This window comes from Diabrotica virgifera, chromosome 4, assembly GCF_917563875.1.
Source record: "Diabrotica virgifera virgifera chromosome 4, PGI_DIABVI_V3a".
Taxonomy (NCBI): Eukaryota; Metazoa; Arthropoda; class Insecta; order Coleoptera; family Chrysomelidae; genus Diabrotica; species Diabrotica virgifera.
In genome coordinates, this window is record NC_065446.1 from 98,058,515 (window position 1) to 98,080,497 (window position 21,983).

Genomic DNA, 21,983 nt, shown 5'->3' on the forward strand with positions numbered 1-21,983 from the left:
CCTAAATCCAAATTTTCATGCAATTCGCAGTTGCCCCTGAAAATTACACTCCAAAACGGTCATTTATTGGGCTATGACTATAGTTTTGCCGAAATAAATTTTATTTGTTTATTTTCGAGATTACTGTTTAATTTTTGTTTTTTGTTTTTAATTTATTACCCTTGTATATTTATCTTTATAATAGTAATAGTCGATATGATCTTTAAGCTATTTAATCTTAAGTCCATCAATTTTCTCAATAGTGAAAAAAGATTTCGTTGGAGTAACTGTATTGTGTATTGTTTTAAAGCAATTATCTCTGAAGTACTTATACAGGGTGTAACGAAAATACAGGTCATAAATTAAATCACATATTCTGAGACCAAAAATAGTTCGAATGAACCTAATTTACCTTAGTACAAATATGCACATAAAAAAAGGTACAGCCCTTTGAAGTTACAAAATGAAAATCGATTTTTTCCAATATATCGAAAACTATTGGAGATCTTTTATTGAAGATGAACATGTGGCATTCTTATGGTAGTAGTATCTTAAGAAAAAATTATAGTGAAATTTAGACACCCCATAAAAATTTTATGGGGGTTTTGTTCTTTTAAACCCCCCCAAACTTTTGTGTACGTTCCAATTAAATTATTATTGTGGTACCATTAATTAAATTCAATATTTCTAAAACTTTTTTGCCTCTTAGTATTTTTTTGATAAGGCAGTTTTTATCGAGTTGCGGCTTCTTTTTTAATATGTTAACATAAAAATTTTATGAGGTTTTTTCCCTTTAAACCCCCCAAATGTTTGTGTATGTTCCAATTAAACTTTTACTGCGGTACCATTAGTTAAACACAGTGTTTTTAAAACTTTTTTGCCTCTTTGTATTTTTTCGAAAAGGCACTTTTTATCGAGATATTACTTCTTTTTTAATATGGTTCAAAATATACCTAAAAATGTAAATCATAAATAAATTTTCATATTATTACCAAGTCTCCATAATCGTACTTAGCCATATACAAATATGTGGTGGATTTGACAAATATTTAAAATATCTCGATAAAAACTGACTTTTCGAAAAAGTACAAAGAGGCAAAAAAGTTTTTAAAATATTTTGTTTAATTAATGGTACTACAATAATAATTAAATTGGAACGTACACAAAAGTTTGGGGGGGTTTAAAAGAACAAAACCCCCATAAAATTTTTATGGAGTGTCCAAATTTCACTATAATTTTTTCTTAAGATACTACTACCATAAGAACGCCACCTGTCTATTTTCAATAAAAGATCTCTAATTGTTTTCGATATATTGGAAAAATTTCGATATATTTCGATATTTGTAACTTCAAAGGGCTGTAACTGTTTTTATGTGCATATTTGTACTAAGGTAAATTAGGTTCAATCGAACTATTTTTAGTCCCAGAATATGTGATTAAATTTATGACCTGTATTTTTGTTACACCCTGTATATTTGTGTTTAAGTATGTACTATGAATTCTATTTTTATTAAATATTAAGTAATATTTATCAGATAAAAAACTGTATTTCTTTAACCCGACAGTAGTCGCGCAAGGTGTATCAGACCTAAATAATTTTATCTTTCAAAATCAAAATAAAGAAACATTTAGCACTTTGGCAAAATTGCTACGCCCTTTACCGTTTTAAATATTTCTCTCAAAATTCCTAGTGATTACTAGTTAAAATTTATCACATTCTTTTTAATTTTTCAAAAAAAAAGTTAAATTTAATGCGAAAGTTGGCTATAGCTACAAGGATTTGTGGAGGTATCCTACCTTCCTATAGCTACAAGGATCGTAGCTATAGCTATGAGGAAAATAAACAAGTTAGAAGCCTTTGAACTCTGGCGTTATAGAAGGATCTTGGACAATACACATCATCATCATCACGTAGCGCTACAACCCTGGGTGGGTCCTGGCTGACTATACAACTTTCTCCCAATTTGTTCGGTCTTCCATCAACCTAGGGTCAAATATAATGTTCAGTTTTCGGAGATCTTATTGGATGTTATTACTCCATCGCATTCTGGGACGTCCGAGTGGTCTTTTGCCTGTAGGAATCTCCTCCCATACCAGTTTTACAAGTCTCTCGTTATGAAGTCTGTGCACGTGGCCTATCCATCTTAGTCGCTGTGATTTAATTTCTTGGAAAATATCGGTGTCATTGTAGAGCGCTTTTAATTCGATGTTGGTTCTGATCCTATACTGGTTTGTGTTAATGTCGTGGTGAGGTCCGAAAAATTTTCTAAATATTTTTCGTTCAAAACGTCTGAGCTTTTCTTCGTTTGATTTGGTCCTGGTCCAGGTTTCGCAACCATATGTTAGTACAGGTGTGACGATGGATTTATAGATTTTGATCTTGGAACTTGTAAGATTTTTTTGATTTTATAAGCTTATCCAGTGCGAATAGAGAGCGATTTGCTGATTGGATTCTGTCTTTTATTTCTTCAGTAACATCGTTGTCACATGTGATTACGGCCCCCAGATACTTAAAACGTTGTACTCTTTCGAAATTGAAGCTGTTGTCCGTCACATTTTGTCCTATCCTGTCTCTTCGTGTCGTTCTATTTATACACATATATTTCGTCTTTTCTTCAGTAATCCTCAGCCCTACTTCGCTTGTTGCTACTTCCACCTTATTTAAAATGCCTTTTGTGGATAGGATTGAGTCTCCAACGAAATCAATGTTATCTGCGTAAGCTAATAATAACTTGGGACCTTGATGATGGTCCAGGATTACTAGGGCTATCTTCTCCCGGTAAGGGTGGTTAACCCTTATCCGAGGGGTGGAATGATTACTAGTCGTTTCACTGTTCAAGTTGTTTTATTATACTCGCATGAGTACAAGCTGGTAACAACCTACGTAACGTCGTCCCCGCGGAGTGTAGATGACACTCTCTTTTAATGTGAATAATCTTACATCTAATAATAGAATGACGAATGTGGAATATGTAATGAGGAATCCCTTATATGTTTTGGTTGTATAAATATATTGAAAAGTGCAAAGTCAGCGTCGACCCTGAAAAGTGTTTATAGTGGCTGTATGTATACTTACACCTCACGATCTAGGTCAATAATGTTTATGTAACGAAAGAAGGTTGGAATTGTTTATGATGACATTTAAATAACCGAAAGAAATTAGCGTAGATAATTAAAGGGTGTTTTTTAAAAGATATCTAATGAGTGCAGATGAATTCTTGTACACCTTTCCCTCCTAAGAATTTTCTGACTACGGGCAGAAAATTTTGCAAGTGGTGCTACCAGCCCATACTATGTTGTAATCAATACAAAAAATTTTGTTTTATATACAAACTTCCTAAAACTACGTAAATACATAAATAAAAATAAAAATGTTCGTTTAACAACATTGTTTCATCACACTTGTCACTCACTGTGTTTTCGGATTGTAAGCATATAATCTATTCTTATGTATTTCCTTGATTTTATTGTTTTCTATTCTGATTTTACAATTAACGTTATTTACTTCGGTTATTGTGAAAGGACCTACATAAAGACTATCAAACTTACCATTCTCTTCCCTTTTTACCAGGACTAGGTCTCCTATTTTAAAGTGTTGAGGTGTTGCTTTGAGCTTATTCTTTTCTTGCCGCTCTCTTTTGTGTTTTAATAAGAAGGTTCTGGCTCTCTCGTGTGCGCTTTGTAGTTTGTATCGTAACTCATTGTAGTAGGCATCTATATTGTAACATGGTTGAATCTCCTGTGTAAGGTCTTCCGGTAGGCTAACCTTCCTGCCATATAGTAGTTGGACCGGTGTGTATCCATGATACGCGTTAGGGGTTGTATTGTAGCAGTATGTGAACATTCTGCAACACACATCCCAATTTTCTCTGTCTTCGTCTATGAATGCTCTTACGTACCCGTTCAACGTTCTGTGTAGTTTTTCGCAACTTCCAATGGACTGTGGGTGGTATGCCGTTGAAAAGTTGTGCTCTATTTTTAATAGCTTTGTTAATTCCTGCATTACTTCGTTCTTATACTCTGTGCCTTGGTCTGTTCTTATTTGCTTCATGAGTCCGTATGTTGGTATGAAATGATCAAAGATTCCTCTTGCTATTGTCTCTGCTTCTTTATTGCACACTGGTATGCTGACCGCGTATTTTGTCAGTTCACACAACATTGTGATACAGTATCTATTACCTTCATTACTTCTAGTGAATGGACGTATTGTATCTATGTATACTATGTCCCATGGTTTGAAAGATGTGTCCGATATCACGAACTCTTCGACATGTGTTCTTTTCGGTTTGTTAATTTGACATTTGTGGCATTGTTTAACGTATTTTCTTACGTCTTTTTCCAAATTTTTCCATCGGAACTTTGCTTTTAGCTTCTTTATTAGTCTATTTTTCTTTAAGTGTCCTCCGAACATCGGATGATTGTGATATTCTTCTATTAGCCTGTGTTTTTCTTTGTCATCTTCTATTGTTTCTGGTACTTCACATATGTATATTTCTATATTCTTCAATTTTTTATTTCCTTCTTTAATAAATTCATCAATTGTGCACAATTTAAAAATAATATCATTTACGTATATCTTTACTTTACGTACTGCATTCTCTACCGCCAGCTTATCAAGCTGTGCCAACGCTTGGTTTAAATCGAAACAATCAAATCCTGTGGCTATGCTTTTGCTGCATTTTATTTTGTTTTTGGCCCTAATGCTCAGTCTTGGTGAGATTAGTTCTGCTCCAAAGGACAAAATTGGTAGTCTATGCGCCTCTAAATTATTTAGTACCTTCCTTACTGTCTGGTGGCTTCTGGCTGTAGTGCGAGTTCACTTTCAGCCGTTGTTTGTCTTGCTTCCTTCTCCTTTTCTCTTGCTTGAGCTCTTGTTATAGCTAGTATATGGGTGTTGTCTATCAAGTAGGTAGGGGTTAGAAAATGAAGAATTATGAAATAATACGAATATAGGAAGGAAGATACATGATATATAAAGTAAGTGATAAAGAAATCATGAAGAAATATGAAGAAGAAGAGGAAGAAAACGGAGAAATTTTTTAATTGTAGAATATGTAAAAGGTCAGAAAATCAAATAATTATTTTAAAAGTGAAAGAAGTATAATTAAAAAGTAAGTTCAAATGTAAGAATTAAAGTTATAATTTTATTTTAAGTAGGGAAAAGGTAAAATATACATTACAATTTCTGAGTGTAGAATTTCGCGAGATATAAGGAAGTAATAAGTAAGAATAGACGATGTTTGAGGACTAATTTTTTTTATAGGGTAATAAGTTGTATATTTGTATATATCATATTTGTATTTTATATTTGTATATATTTGGATAAATCTTTAACACAGTAATGAGTTGGTGACGTTGTTTAGAAAAATTTTCTTCTTTGTCGGAAAGGCAGAGAAAACAAGGTACATATCTCAGAAAATTTTTCTTGTAAGGGTAGGGGATGTACAGGACTTATATTATCATTCCAAAATAAAAGCAACTCATATTCATTTAATTTTTAAATATCTTAAAACAAACATTGCCTGTTGTTGTAAATAACTAGGTGACACAAATTTCCCAATATAATGCACTTGTTTCAAGATCACCTTAGTCAGCTATTTTGATATAATTATTTCATTAGGTCGAATCGTGTCAACAATCATAATAAACAATTGGGATTGATTATAGATACGTAACAAGTAAAGAAAGGGATCATTCATTATTCAGCATTCATCATTCAACCATCAAGGTAGTTATAATATCGACTTTCGTCCACCAACTAGTTACTGTGATACTTAGTAGTGTTCAATAAATAAAGTATGAACAAATAGTGTATTCCTAACAACCAACCCTCTTCTCAGAGTAACTACCCCATTACGACACGTATTCTATTATACCTTGAACCGATAGCAGTTCTGTTTTTATTTCTCTAATACAAGGTTAAAAAGATACATAAAATACAATACACATCACCAACGAAAATATCCTGAGGAGAATAGGTACAGATAGGGAGCTACTGAAGATCATCAAAATTAAAAAAGTTGGTTACCCGGGACACATCATAATGAGAAACAAAAAGTACCACCTCGCGCAACTGTTCATCCGGGGAAAAATTGATGGAATACCGGCATCTTAGGCGTCGGATTTCATGGCTTAGAAATTTCAGAGACTGGACCAGCCTTGATTAAACATCTTTGTTTAGAGCCCTATTGGATACTGAAGGAGACAGCACTACAATAAGAAGAATAATACATCATTCACTAAAGTTTGGTGCATGCGTACTTCTTCTATATCAATGTCAGTCTCGTTATTTAAAGGCGATACGTTATTGAATATACAGGGTGTTTCATTAAAAATTGTCCATATAGTAACTGGACAAACCTTAGCACAAAATACGAAGATTTAACCTAAAACACTTAAATAAAATGTTTACTTACTGAGTTACAGGGTGTTTTATCTAAAAATTTAAAAATCATTTTTGCTCAGCATTTTAAAACTATTCGACGTATCCTTTTCATACTTGGCAAAAAGTGCGACTACTAGACACCCTACTAAATTATGATAAACAAACGTTTCTAGGTACTACCAGAGGCGTACGACAGGGGATGGTGAATGGTTGACCCTTCTCAAATTCGACGCCACTGGAGGAATTACTATTTTAGTTACATTTTTAGATTCTCCAATACTTTCTACGTAAATAATGTACTTTTTATTGGTAACGATAAAATCATGAGTTTTCGAGATATTTGAAGTTAAATATGAAACGGCACAGTTATTTTGATTGATTTGTCATATGATTTATATGATTAAGATTTAAACATTCTTTGTACCCAGTACTTTAAAACTATTTGGCGTATCCTTATCATACTTGGCAGAAAGTGTATGTACTGTACACCCTACTAAATTAAGATAAATAAACGTTTCTAGCTACTACCAGAGTCGCATGACAGGGGATAGTGGCTGGTTGAACCATTCTACGCCACTGACGAAATTGTTATTTTAGTGTAATTTTTTGATTTTGAAATAATTTTTATGTAAATAATATACTATTCATTCGTAATGATAAAATGATTAGTTTTCGAGATATTTGAAATTAAAAATGAAGCGACACAATACACTTATCAAAATAACCGTGTCGTTTAATTTTTAACTTCAAAGATTTCGAACACTAATGACTTTATCGTTACGAATGAAGAGTATATTATTTTCATAGAAAGTATTGGAGAATCCAAAAATTAAACTAAAATAGCAATTTCGCCAGTGGTGTAGAATTTGGAAAGGGTCAACCATTCACTTTCCCCCGTCGTACGCCTCTGGTAATGGCCAGAAACGTTTGTTTAACATAATTTAGTAGTTTGTACAGTACCTATACTTCCTGCCAAGTATGAAAAGGATACGTCGAATAGTTTTAAAATGCTGAGCAAAAATTTTTTTAAAATTTTAGATAAGACACCCTGTAACTCAGTAAGGGACCACATTTTATTTAAGTGCTTTAGGTTAAATCTTCGTATTTTGTGCTAAGGTTTCTCCAGTTACTATATGGACAATTATTAATGAAACACCCTGTATTTGGTTAAAAACTAATAAGGATTATAAAATACACATATTCAATTTTTATGTTATTTTCAGGTAATCTCCAATATCTACGTCTAGGTGATAACAACATCCACACAATTCCAACTGATGCATTAAAAGAACTGCACCGTTTGCGTCATTTGGACTTAAGATCTAACAACATCACGTATATCGCTGAAGACGCTTTTTCGGGATATGGAGATTCGATAACCTTCCTTAATTTGCAGAAAAATGAGTAAGTAATCTATTGATAACTTGATAAAATTCAGAACTAAGATGAAACAGATTTTTGGTTCTTAGAAATTGGATTTTTTTTCCATCCTAGTCCGAAGCTCTTCACCGGTTCTTTGAGATTTTTTTATTTTTTTATATATGGGAGACTGCTAACCTAACCCTACAACCCCCCTCCTTTATCCGGGCTTGGGACCGGTAACATCACTCGCCAAGCTACTCGATCCACCTAGTGAGTAATGCAGGCGGAATTCGGAATCTGATAATGGATGAAATCGTAAAGAAAGTTAAAACAGAAGAGGATATACAGGGTGAGTCACCACTAACGCAACGGAAGATTACAGCGAAATGGTAAAAGATTTGAAAAAAAATTTAATTAGTGGTTTGTAAGTTGATAAAATCTACATTTTAAAATTATTTTGAAATATACAGGGTGTCCCAATAAATGGCGGCGTATCAAAGTTATATTTTTTCTTATGGAACACCCTGTATTTTATTGCATTTTTTAATTGTCCGCAAAAAATAAGGTACAGTTTCATAAGGCTTCCCTATACCTATGTACAGAGTGTTCTGAGTTATGTTGACATTTCTTAAAATGTAAAGTTTTAAAAGAAGGCTGATTCTCAAGTTATTTAAGCAATTATAAAAAAAAATACTTTTACATCTAAATAGTTGGATACTGGTTGAATGTATTCCATGATTGATTATTACACATTTATTTACAGGGTGTTCAACATTTACAGTTTCATTATTGGATTATTCAATGTGTCATATGATGCTTATTTTAAATAGAACACCATGTATTTTAATTATAAATTATATTAAACGAAGTCACCTCTTTCGAATGGTATATGGATGTCCTATACCTAGGTCTAATAGTTTTTGCGTAATTTACAATTATTTAAATTCTTAATCTGTAAATCGATTTTAAAACAAAAGATGTATCTCATTGTATGACATCGTCATTTTAAGAGAGTATGGTCTGGTAATTATTAAAAATATAAACATCCATGTATGATATTCAAATTTAATTGTTCCTAAAAATGAATAACCACGTTATCTACGAAAGAGTAGATATGGTACATTGCATTAAGGAGTGTTTGCAAAATTGTATCTTACTTTCTAAAGTTTACGCGCAAAAGTAGGTATCCTGATAGAAGACACCCAAAAAAGGACGTTTTTGAGAAATTTCGGAAAGTTAAATAAAAATAAACCAGTTATTTGTGATCACGTTAAGGAACTTGATGTCCTGCTTTCTGTTACGGAAAACCCAAATACTAGTAAAGAAAAAATTTCGGGTAAATCAGTCAAACGACTGTTAGAATACTTAATAGTATTATCCGTATAAAACTCAACTACACCAATATTAGACCGAACAGGATTATGATAAATATTTAACTTATCGTTTATGGACTTTAAACTTTGGAGAAGATCCTGATTTTTTTAAATGTATGTATAATACAGACCAATCTACCTACTTTTCATAATAATGGTCTAGTAAATAGACATAATTTTCATTTCATTATGATACAGTAAACAAACATTTATTTCGTACAGTTTAAAAATCGAGAGTGCATAAATATTATTTTTAAAATCAATTTACTGTTTAAGAAAATTGTAAAATACGCAAAAACTATGACTCCTAGTTATGAAACATCCCTATACCATTCGAAAGAGGAACCTGTGTTTAGTATAATAATTTATTAACATACATGGTGTTTTATTTAAAATAAGCATCATATGACACATTAAATAGTCCAATAATGAAACTGTAAATTTTGAGCACACTGTAAATAAATGTGTAATAACCAATCATGGAATACATTAATTATAAAATATTTACCAGACCGTACTGTCATAAAATGACAATGTCATACAATGCCATTAATTAACTACATCTTTTGTTTTAAAATCGATTTACAGTTTAAGAATTTTAATAATTGTAAATTACGCAAAAACTTTTACACCTAGGTATAGGACATGCATATACCATTCGAAAGAAGTAGATTTGTTTAGTATAATTATTTATTAATATACATGGTGTTCCATTTAAAATAAGCTTCATATGACACATTGAATAATCCAATAATAAAACTGTAAATTTTGAACACCCTGTAAATAAATGTGTAACAATTAATCATGAAATATATTCAAACGATATCTAAATATTTAGATGTAAAAGTATTTTTTTTTATAATTTCTTAAATAACTTGAGAATAAGCCTTCTTTTAAAACTTTACATTTTAAGAAAAGTCACCATAACTCAGAACACTCTGTACATAGGTATAGGGAATCCTTATGAAACTATACCTTATTTTTACAGACAATTAAAAAATGCAATAAAATATAGGGTGTTCCATAAGAAAAAGTATAACTTTGATACGCCGCCATTTATTGGGGCACCCTGTATATTTAAAAATAATTTTAAAATGTAGATTTTATCAACCTACAAACCAATAATTAAAATTTTTTTTCAAATCTTTCACCATTTCGCTGTAATCTTCCGTCGCGTTAGTGGTGACTCACACTGTACAATGAGAGAAAAGGAAATAAAGATAATCTGCTACGCCGACGACGCCATAATAACAGCCGAAAATGAAGATGACCTACAAAGATTAATTAAAGAATTCGAAGACGCGCCTCTCATATTACAACATGGTGATCTCAACAGAGAAAACTAAATCGATAGTAATATCAGCGGAACCGAGACGATGTAAATTGGTCGTAAATAACAAAATAATAGAACAAGTGATGTAAACCGAATACTTGGGAGTAAAACTGTCAAGCTACGGAAAAGTGGAAGAAGAAGTACAAAAACAAGTGAACATGGCGAACAGAGCAGCAGAATGTCTCAACAACACAATCTGGAGAAACAAATACCGCACAATGGAAATGAAAACCAGGATATATAAAGCAACAATGATGATGACGTACATCAAGACCGATGATGACGTACACAGCGGAAACAAGAGCAGATATGGCGAAAACACAAAGACTGCTGGAAACAGCAGAACTGAAAGTCTTACGAAAAATAACAAACCAAATTCTAAGAGACAGAGTAAGAAGTGAGGAAATACGAGCGAGATGTGGTATAGAAGAAATAAACATGTGGACCAAAAGAAGAAAGATAGAATGAAATCAACACATAAGAAGAATGACAGAAAATAGAATAGTACGAATAGCAAGAGACAAATCGCCAAATGGAAGAAGATCATTGGGACGACCGAGGAAAAGGTGGTCAAACAATGCCAATTGAGGCTAAAACCAGAAGTAAAACAGGCACTGAGCCTATTTATAAAGTAGGAATATGAAGCAGAAATTTTATGAACTAAAATTGTTGATGTGGCAGAGGGAATTGGCACTTACTTTACTGTACTTTAAAATATGTTAGGCCAAATTATATGAAACAAGACGTTCTAATTTACTCCCTGTCAATTGAGTCAGCAATTAGCTCCACTGCTAGGTTGTTTGAGCGTTTTTCCAGGATAGGGTTGTTAGCCCTACGCCCAACACCAAGACTTGGGGGACGGAGGGCCTATTTTTTTAGGATTACTATACCTTAGCAAAGGTGTACCAATGCGCTGACAACTCACCCATCCTATCACGGTTAGGATTTGTTAGTGTGACTGACGTGTGCCAATTAAATGCTGATTTAGCAACGGATTCTTCAACGTGCCCTGTAAGACAGGCGTGTCGTCAACGGTTGTCCCCCGCTGTTTCGAAATTGTCCCCTGCTAACCCCTTGGGCTTGGTTAGGCATTGCAATTATAATTTTAAGTAGTCAGTATCGAATTGTAAGCCATTGTAGTTGGATGCTGATTGGTTGGAGGTTTTAACTCTCGCGTATTAGTTTCATAGTATCCACTTGTAACCCAGCGTAATTTTTTTTGGACTGAGGGGGAACGCTCTTAGCAGATTAGGGAAAGAGTCCCTAGTACTGTTGGACTCCGACAGGAGAGGAGAACACGCTAGGGCGCACCAACCACAGACCACAGTATGGCCCAGGCGTCCCGCATGCCCCCCATGACCAGCCACATACCAACTAAAACCACCCCCTCTTTCGACCCGAAGATTCCTGGACGTGCTCCTTAGGAAGCGATGCATGGGGATATCCCGAGCTGTCTGAAAAAAAGTAACCAGAAGCATTGGGTCATTTTTTTTTTGAAAAGTGGCTTTGGCGGAGCCAATTAGCCAGACTTGTTTCTGATTGATTGCAGATTCATAGTCATAAATTTCTTATAGCATAAGTACATTCTACAATTTTATTTTTATAGATACATTGGTACATTGTGTAGCTTTTTTTATTTTGTTTTTTTTTTTAATTATTTTACTGTGCTTTTTTTAATATATATTTTAATTTGTGCGAAACACTTTTTTTTACTTCTTTTTTTTTCTATTCTTTTTTATTTTTGTTCCTTTTTTTCTTTTTTTTTGTTTATTATTTTTTTGTTGTTATTATTTTATTTTGTGTTTTTTTTAATATTTTTTTTATATTTTTCAAACCACATTAACAAATTATGCCTATTTATTACATATTACGTTTACAACTTGTATTTACATAATTTAACATGTTAATAAATGAGATGAAGAATTTCCATATCATTTGTAAATATTAAAGTATTTAGGTTTATTGGGAAAAAACATTTTAAATCTTTTAATTCCTTATAAAGGTCGTTTATGTTATTTATGTTTAAATGACATTCTAATATGACATGTGTTAGATCTCCGATTTTGCCACAAGTACAATTGGGAGTATCTGCCAAGCCGATTCTATGCATGTAAGATGGCGTAAGAGCATGATTGGCTCTCAACCGAATAATGGTCTTTATAAAATGTCTGTTATATTCTGTGTAAAACCATCTTTTTGAGAATATCCTAGGGTTACAATGAGCAAATAGGTTACATTGGGTCATTTAAAGGTCTACTTTTTAGCCTAAAGACGGTAGGACTAAATACAGAGAAGTCTGATTCCTACACGGAGGAAGGTGGGCCAACCCCTGCCTGAAACCGGCAGGGCTTGGGTGACTGTTCTGTAGTGTGGCGGATAAATGAGACCTAGAAGAATTATGGTCATGTTTCTCTGGCGCGGATTATATTTTTTTATTTTAATTTTTTTATTTCTTATTTTGGTTTTTTAAACCCAGCGTATCTGTACGCTTCTTGTTTAGAGTTTTCAACTCTCGCGTATTTAGTATAGTTATTTATCTGTCTAGCTTATAGTTTAAAAGCTAGACATTTCGCAAACGCGTATTATTCAAGTTAATTAATACTAAAGAAAACACCCTTGGTTCATGTGCCTTAAGTGATATTTAAACTGTAACAGTGCTCTCGTGTGGTGTGTCGCGGACTAGTGTAAATTGGACATTAAATCAGAAGTTTAAATATAAGAACTTTACGCTAAAGCTTTGACCAGATTTTAGTTTAGTTATAGTAACAAGGTTATTCATTAATTACATATATTTGTTTATACTTGTGTTCTTTATTTCTTACGTTAGTGGGTAGTCCATTAAAATGTAATTTATTACATTGCTTATTACGCTGTAAATGGTAGTAAGATCGCCATACTAATTTATTGTTCGTCTTCCTACATTTTTATGAAACAAATCTTCCACCTATTTCTACCACTATCTGCAATAATCGTCAGGGTCGTCAAAAGTTACTTGATTGCATAAACACGAAAGGGAGAGAAATGGGTTTATAAATGAATACTTTTAATACAAAATTTATGATATTTAGTCGCAAACCTCACGACAATGTGTCCCTATAGACAGAGCAACAAAACATTGGGAGAGTTACTCACTTTAAATATTTAAAATGCTTTCATTACAGATCAACTAGACAGCTTAAACCTAAAATTATGTAAAATCAATGGGAAAATCCCAATAGTTGGCTGTATACCATAGTCTAAAAAACTCATACAGAAGTAAAAACTTCAAATTGTATTCTGGTATAAAATCGTTTATTAAAAACTATCTAAAATGTCATCCAAACGGATTGCAAAACGTTTTCGTTCTAATTCAGAACATCTTCAGTGCATTCTGCTGAGTAGTTTTAAACTAGCGCATTATTTAAAGTGGTAACCCCATAATATATGGTTTACATAATATTTTACAGGGTGTCCCGAAAAGATTGGTCATAAATTATACCACATACTCTGGGGTCAAAAATAGATCGGTTGAACCTAACTTACCTTAGTACAAATGTACTCATAAAAATAGTTAAAGCCCTTTGAAGTTACAAAATGAAAATCGATTTTTTCAATATATCGAAAACTATTAAAGATTTTTTATTGAAAATGGACATGTATCATTCTTATGGCAGGTACATCTTAAAAACAAAATTATAGTAAAATTTGTCTATCCCATAGAATTTTATGGAGGTTTTGTTCCCTTAAACCCCCCCAAACTTTTGTGTACCTTCCAATTAATCCATTATTGTGGTACCATTAGTTAAACAAAACGTTTTTAAAACTTTTTTACCTCTTAGTATTTTTTCGATAAGCCATTTTTTATCGAGATGCGGCTTCTTTTTTAATATATTTACATAAACATTTTATGGGGGTTTTGTTCCTTTAAACCCCCAAATGTTTGTGTATGTTCCAATTAAACTATTATTGTAGTACCATTAGTTAAACACAGTGTTTTTAAAACTTTTTTGCCTCTTAGTCTTTTTTTGGTAAGTCACCTTTTATGGAGATGTGGCCTCTTTTTCAAAATATACCTAAATACGTAAGTTATAAGTAAATTTTCAGGTTATTAACAGGTGTCTATAATCATACTTAACCATATACAAATATGTGGTGGATTCGACAAATATTTAAAATATCTCGATAAATATTAGCTTATCAAAAAAGTACTAAGAGACAAAAAAGTTTTAGAAGCATTGTGTTTAACTAATGGTGCCACAATAATAATTTACTTGGAACGTACACAAAAGTTTGGGGGGTTTAAGGGAACAAAAATCCCATAAAATTTTTATGGGGTGCACAAATTTAACTTTAATTTTTTTTTTAAATGTTGCTGCCATAAAAATTCCACATGTCCATTTTCAATAAAAAATCTCTAAGAGTTTTCGATATATGAAAAAAAATCGATTTTCATTTTGTAACTTCAAAAGGCTGTAACTTTTTTTGTGTGCACTATTGTATATAGGTAAGTGAGGTTCAATCAACCTATTTTCGACCTCAGAATATGTGGTATAATTTATGACCAATCTTTTCGGGACACCCTGTATATTAATAGAATATGGTGCCCACAAGTCGATGTTGTTAGATTTGATATAATACATGCTCAAAGAGCAACATGCTTCCCTGCTCGAAAATGCTAGGTACTAGCCAGCTCAACAGGTTGGTCTGTGCCCATTGAACTGGCAAGTACCTAGCATTTTCGAGCAGGGAAGCATGTTGTCCTTTGAGCATGTATTATATCAAATCTAACAACATCGACTTGTAGTCACCATATTCTATTAATATATAATATGTAAACCATATATTATAGGGTTACCACTTTAAATAGTGTGCTAGTTTCAAACTACTCAGCAGAATGCACTGAAGATGTTCTGAATTATAACGAAAACGTTTTGCAATCCGTTTGGATGACATTTTAGACAGTTTTTAATTAACGATTTTATACCAGAATACAATTTGAAGTTTTTACTTCTCTATGAGTTTTTTTCTAAAATTATGTCAAACAATGATCAAATGCTATATATTCGATCAGTGTTATTATATGGCACCAAGACCTGTATTCTGAAGGCTGATGTGATCAATCGCCTAGAGGCGTTTGAGATGTGGTTGCATAGAGAATAATCCGAATACCCTGGACAGCGATGCAGATCAACGAACTATGTGAAACAGACCAAATGCCGTTCGTGAGTTATATTTCTGTGTTTGGTGTTATTTGACACGTTTTTAAGAAATATTGGACACGTTTTTTTCAGTTTTTTAGAGTTAATTTCTCGAGATATTAGACAGTGTCCCCTTATTTTCCTAGAAGGTATAGGGATAAACCGTTTTTTTTTTTCGATTATAGCGACATCTCTCAGTAATTCGAAAAAATTTCTCGAATAAAAATTACCTCATTTTACACAAGGAATTCAACCCTGCAATAAAAAATGGGGGATCCTATTTAAGAATTTAAAGTTAATCCCACCCTACCTCCAGGGGCGTGGATTGTGGAGTAGATTTTTGAAAAATATTGAATATGTATTTTTCAGTTTTTTGATCCGATGTTTATTTCGCTAAGGGCCGGTTGTTCGAACGCTAATCAACAATGATCATTATCAAATATTTAATTACTGTCACCAAAACTGTCAATATCAACTTTGTTTGGGTTGCTGAAAACATAATTAATTACAATTATGAGATTTATTATTAATTATGTTAATAATTATTGTTATATTAATTGATTATAGACTCCACAGACTTTTTAACAACCCAAACAAAGTTGACATTGACAGTAATTAATTATTTGATAATGATCATTGTTGATTACCGTTCGAACAACCGGCCCTAAGAGAGTAACAGAGCGAATGTCACACTTTTTAAATGGGGTAATAATTGAAAGAAAGCTTAAAAGCAGTTAAGAAAAAAAGACCATTATAATTCAGAGTAAGTATATTAAAAAACGTTTTAACCTTTATGTTCAAATTTGTCACAATTAAATCTCTAAATTCAAAGTTAATTTGTTTCAAAAATATCCATAAAGAATGATTTAGTCTGACGTAAAACACTTTATAACATGATTCAAAGAAAAAATGCCTCTGGCTTATTTGTATAAAATCTTTTGAATTTATATTTCCACGTCTTTTGTTTTCTTGATTCTAAACAAGATTATCTTGGAAGTTGCAAATAAAGTAAGATTAAGTATTTGAAAACTCCGCATTTATACAGGTTTTTTATAGAAAAGTTAAAAATGCACTTGAAGTAGGTATACTTTGTAAAATTACACTCAACGAAAGAGGTACGTAATATCGATAAAAATGTTAATTCAGACAACAAACGCAATATTTAAAATTTGTCCAATTCTTGGTTTTATTGGAACAACAAAGCGATGTTCATCAATTCATTATTTTCGTTAGTTGAGCCAATGTATTACGTTTATTGAATGGATGAACATTCATTATGTATACCATAATATCACTTTATTGGTATTACGAACTCTGTTCACTGAGTCAACGAATACTCTTTATTGATATTACGAACTCTGTTCACTGAGTCAACGAACACTATTTATTGAAACAACAAAGTCGTTAATTGACCGACGAAGAATATTCGTTGTGTCAATAACAGTGTTATTTCTCCTAACGTATTTGGTTTATTTCTACAATTATTTCCGTTTACTGTTACAATTAATTCCGTTCGTTCCCACAATAAATTCGGTTTTTCTTACAAGCAATTCTATTCATTCTTACAATCAGTTTCGTTCATTCCTACTATGAACGAATTTATATTAATAATTACTAAATGCATTAGCCCAATCTCCTTCTTTAAGTTCCATCTTCTATCGAAGGTCAGAAATCATCATGGCAATGCGGACCCTGTTGACTGCCGCTCTAAATAGCTCTGCACTACTGCATTCGAACCATTCCCGTAAGTTCTTAAGCCAGGATGTTTTTCGTCTTCATACATTTCGCTTTCCTTGGATTTTGCCTTGCATAATAAGTTGTAATAATGAGTATTTTTGCCCTCTCATCACATGTCCCAAGTACTCAAGTTTTCGTCTTTTGATAGTTAGTATTATTTCCGGTTGATTTCCTATCCTTCTAGTTACTTCCACGTTCGACATTCTTTGAATCCAAGATATTCGTAGGATTCTTCTGTAACACCAAAATTCAAAGGTGGCCAACTTATTCAAATGGACTTGTTTCAATGTCCACGCTTCCAAGCCATAAAGAAGAGTAGAGAACACGTAACATCGAAGCATCCTTAGGCGTAAACTTTTTAAGTTTAATGAAGGATGCCCCATTAGCCCAATGTATGATATTAATTGATTAATAATAATTTTTTAAATCCACTTTTTTGTCCTTAACCTAATGGACTTTCCATTGTGTGATTTCTCATATGATTTCACTTATAGAGTGCACTGGAATAAGTGGTACACTCCCCCCACCCCCTTATTAACTTATTTATTTTTAGCACATAAGCAAAACGCTCGGACAGGTCGATTTTTAAAATAATCAAAGTATATTATAACATCAATGTTTCGATCTTTACACGATCCCTCTTCAGGTGACAGGCGTAACTTTGATTTTTTAAATGGGAAAGTACGTCATGTGACAGCTCATTCAAAGCGTTTGAAATAGTGATTTCAAAAATGTATAACACTTTATTCCTTTTTGAGAGCGCAGGTGCAAAATTTCGGTCGAATTCTTTTTAAACGCATTTATTTTATTTGGAATCCTGAGAAAACTAATAAGTACTTTTGAAAAATTTTTACGCAGAATAAAAGATTACGTTATTACTGAGGGCATAAAGTCCCTTAGAATAAACAAAAATTTCTCTTGCAAGGTATATTTGAAATTAAAAATCATACTAAATTTTCTCTTTTTCACCCCTGTGACTTATTAAAATAATCATTATAGGAGTTCTCAGGGACTTCAGACCCCCGATAATACTGTAATATTTTATTCTGCGTTTAAATTTTCAAAAATACTAATTAGTTTTCGCACGAAAAGAGACACACGAAACTTCCTTCTACTACGGACTACTCTTGGAAACAAAATGAAATTATTATTCGGCACTTCGTTAGAGGTAACAGCATTGTTTAACAAAGAATTCTTTCTTACACAATGGTAACACAGAGAAGCTAGGGGTATCACGATAAGGAAAAGCCGTTACATTGCAAATGGTCAAGCAAAACATTTATTGTCTCAACAACTACGATTATTGTCACAATGACGCATTGATTGTTGGTATTTAACGCAGTAGTAGCTTGATTAATGCATTCGTTGTCACAACAATCAGCTTACATCTATACAATAATCATAATATCATTATAGTAATTATTACTCTATATTAACAACATTTGTACATTGTTTTAATGAAATCTGTACGTTGTCACGATAAACCAAGGTAATTGGTTGTCATGTACGAAATCAATAAAGTGAGTTGCTGCTGCCACAATTATCATTATTTACTAAATATGCGAAACTAAGTTATTGGCTGAATAAATTAAGTGTTATTGATTAATGTACTCTAGTTATTTTCACAATTATTATTCAGTCATTGTGACAATAACCAAATGCATTCGTCAATGTCTAAAAGTAAAAAAAACAACAAACTAAATTGTTGTTACAACGAAATACTATTCAATAATCACTGTTAATCAATATTACGAACTAAATTTTTTTGAGTGTATATTTCTCTTGTAAAGATTTTGCATTTTTTTATCAAGTAATTATAGAAAAACCCGAAAAACCCTAGTTTAAATTCCGTAGTATTTAGCAAAACATATCACTAGATTTTCTTTCAAAGAACAAGCTGATGTCGACTAATCGCTCTAATTATATAGTCTCTTTATTACTCTTTTTCACTTATTAAAAGCGTTTATATAAAGGCTTCTGCAGCTTCCGAACTGGATCATCATCATAATTGACTCTACAATCCTTATTGGGTTTTGGTCCATGGGCGCCCATGCCCATGGGCAGGGGGGGCCGTGGCCGCCCCCTAGCTTTTCAGGTGCTGTAAACTATATATTATGGTTATCCAAAGTATACAAAATATAATGTGCAACATCGTCACGTCTGGCCCCCACCTGAAAATTTTTATATGGGCGCCCGTGTTTTGGTCTGTTCTAGAATTAACTTTCATTCCTGCCTGTCCTTCGCCTTCGTTTTCCAATTTTGTACTCTCGTAAGTTATCTCAACACTCGTAAGTTACATATCTTGAACCTGGTCCTTAAATCGTGCTCTTGATCTGTCTCTTCTCCTTTTTCCATCTCGTCTTTAGTTATAAATGTGTTTCTATTGGTGGCCTAGCTACCGCAGCCTGTTTATATTGATCGGCCTGCCAATACTAGGTTCACTATAGAGCAGGTAAAGGTCAAATCTATAGCGCCTACACCATAATTCGTTTCCCTGCACACCTTTATAAATATGTCTGTATATTAATATTTTCGTCCTTTCTTTCTTTTTCTTTTCTTTAATACGTAGTATACCCGTCTGGATATATGTATACGTCTATGAATGTCTGCAGTTACTATATTACTTTGATAATATGTGAGCCTAGATATATTACTCGTTCGAAAGTACATCTAAGTTCCGTTGCAACTAGCAAAAACCTTATGGTTTTGTTGCTGATCCCAATACCGGGAAAATTGGATCAGGTCAGTCTTTCTTCTTGCTATGATGTCGACCGTATACGCTAGTATTTGTAGAATTCTGTTAAAAACGGTTCCTTTTATTGTTATTCCAGATTCTCTAATAGCTTTCTCTAGGGTAATATTGAATAGAACGTACGATAGGGTATCACTGTGTCGTAGCCCTACTTGTGTCTGGAAAAATCTTGATACTCCGATCTGCACTCTAACCTTACTGTATAACCTCCGGCTCAGCTCTAGGATCTATCGCCCTTAGTGAAATATCAAATTAAAGATGATACTTTATTTCTCTAACTACACTCTCCACCCGGGAGACCTTAAATGTCTACTTAATGACGCTGCTTTACTGACCGATTCGTTTGATGGTTGAACTGATGATCATTTGATGATGATATATGTTGACTGTATGAGATGACTCGAATGAATTTATTTAAAAGCACATCTTGACTGTTCGAATGGACTCGAAGGAATGTTTCTAATGTATACTCTTTCTTAGCGGCCCTAGTATTGGGGTCAGCCCACGCGCTGAGTATATTTACAAAATATTGGGAACAAAGAAATATATTCGATCATCAAAATAAATATGCAATGGCCCAAAAATATTGTTTACGATTTGCAATAATCAACTAAATTAAATAGCCCGCACATATTTGCAATATAATAACAATTGTATTAGTGTGATATACGGGGTGATAAAAGATTGTTTAATATTGAATATGAAAATTGAATATTTGAGATTAAACACTTACATTCGATTGTTTGAACGGTTGATTTTACCAATTTCACACAGTGTATTGAGATATTGAATTATCAGTAGTAATTGCACAAGAGCTCTAAAATTATTGAATTTTTCCCGAGTGACACTTTGACAGTTTTAATTTCACGACCCGAAGGGGAGTTAAATTATGTCAAAGTGTCACGAGGGCAAAAATTCGATATTAATTTTAGAGATCGAGTGCAATTTGTTGCGATTATTTCATGAATAAAACTGTTCAAAACCAAAATTTAATTGTAATTTATTTATGTAGCTACAAATTAGTACAATTAAACACACAGTTGTTATAAATATTTGACGGTTGAAAGTCATCACTTTTATAATTTTTAAAACATTAATTGTTATTAATGTCACTGAATGTATTTTTTCATAGCAACGAAGGACATCTGACGTAATATGCTTGACGACGGGAAATTATCAAAAATTATCAGTAGTAATTGCACAAGAGCTCTGAAATTATTGAATTTTTCCCGAGTGACACTTTGACAGTTTTAATTTCACGAGCAGAAGACGAGTGAAATTATGTCAAAGTGTCACGAGAGCAAAAATTCTATATTAATTTCAGAGGTCGAGTGCAATTTGTTGCGATTATTTCATGAATAAAACTGTTCAAAACCAAAATTTTATTGTAATTTATTTATGTAAGTACCATTAAACACACAGTTTTTATAAATATTTGACGATTGAAAGTCATCACTTTTATAATTTTTAAAACACTAATTGTCATTAATGTCACTGAATGTATTTTTTCGTAACAACGAAGGGCATCTGACGTAATATACTTAACGACGGGATACTATCAAAAATTATCGATTTAATTCAGATTTCTGTAGCTTTCTATTGGTCAGAATCTCCTATGAATGAAATAATCAGTTTAATTTAGATTTATGTAGCTTTCTATTGGTCAGAATCTCCTGTGAATGAAATAATCTCTGAAATATTATCTGAGAAATTCAATCTTTTGATACCAGTGGCGTAACTAGTCTGACCTGCGCCCCAATGCAAGTATTCCTCGTGCGCCCCTATTCCAAGCCTTATTCTCCACCCCCCCCCTCTCGTCTTTTATTTCCGTTCATTTTGTTCACACTAAATCCACTAAAATGCACAAATAAACGGTTCACTTATT

The 21,983-nt window shown here is 32.7% G+C and overlaps 1 protein-coding gene across 2 annotated transcripts in view; it reads left to right on the forward strand.

The window, feature by feature from the left end:
- Positions 1-21,983, forward strand: part of LOC114326299 (leucine-rich repeats and immunoglobulin-like domains protein 2) — an 831,802-nt gene that overhangs the window by 800,211 nt on the left and 9,608 nt on the right. For both annotated transcript variants that reach the window (XM_028274612.2, XM_028274611.2), the window contains one exon: positions 7,588-7,768. In XM_028274612.2, the coding sequence (XP_028130413.1) occupies positions 7,588-7,768 (181 nt within the window). The remainder of the gene's footprint in view (positions 1-7,587; positions 7,769-21,983) is intronic.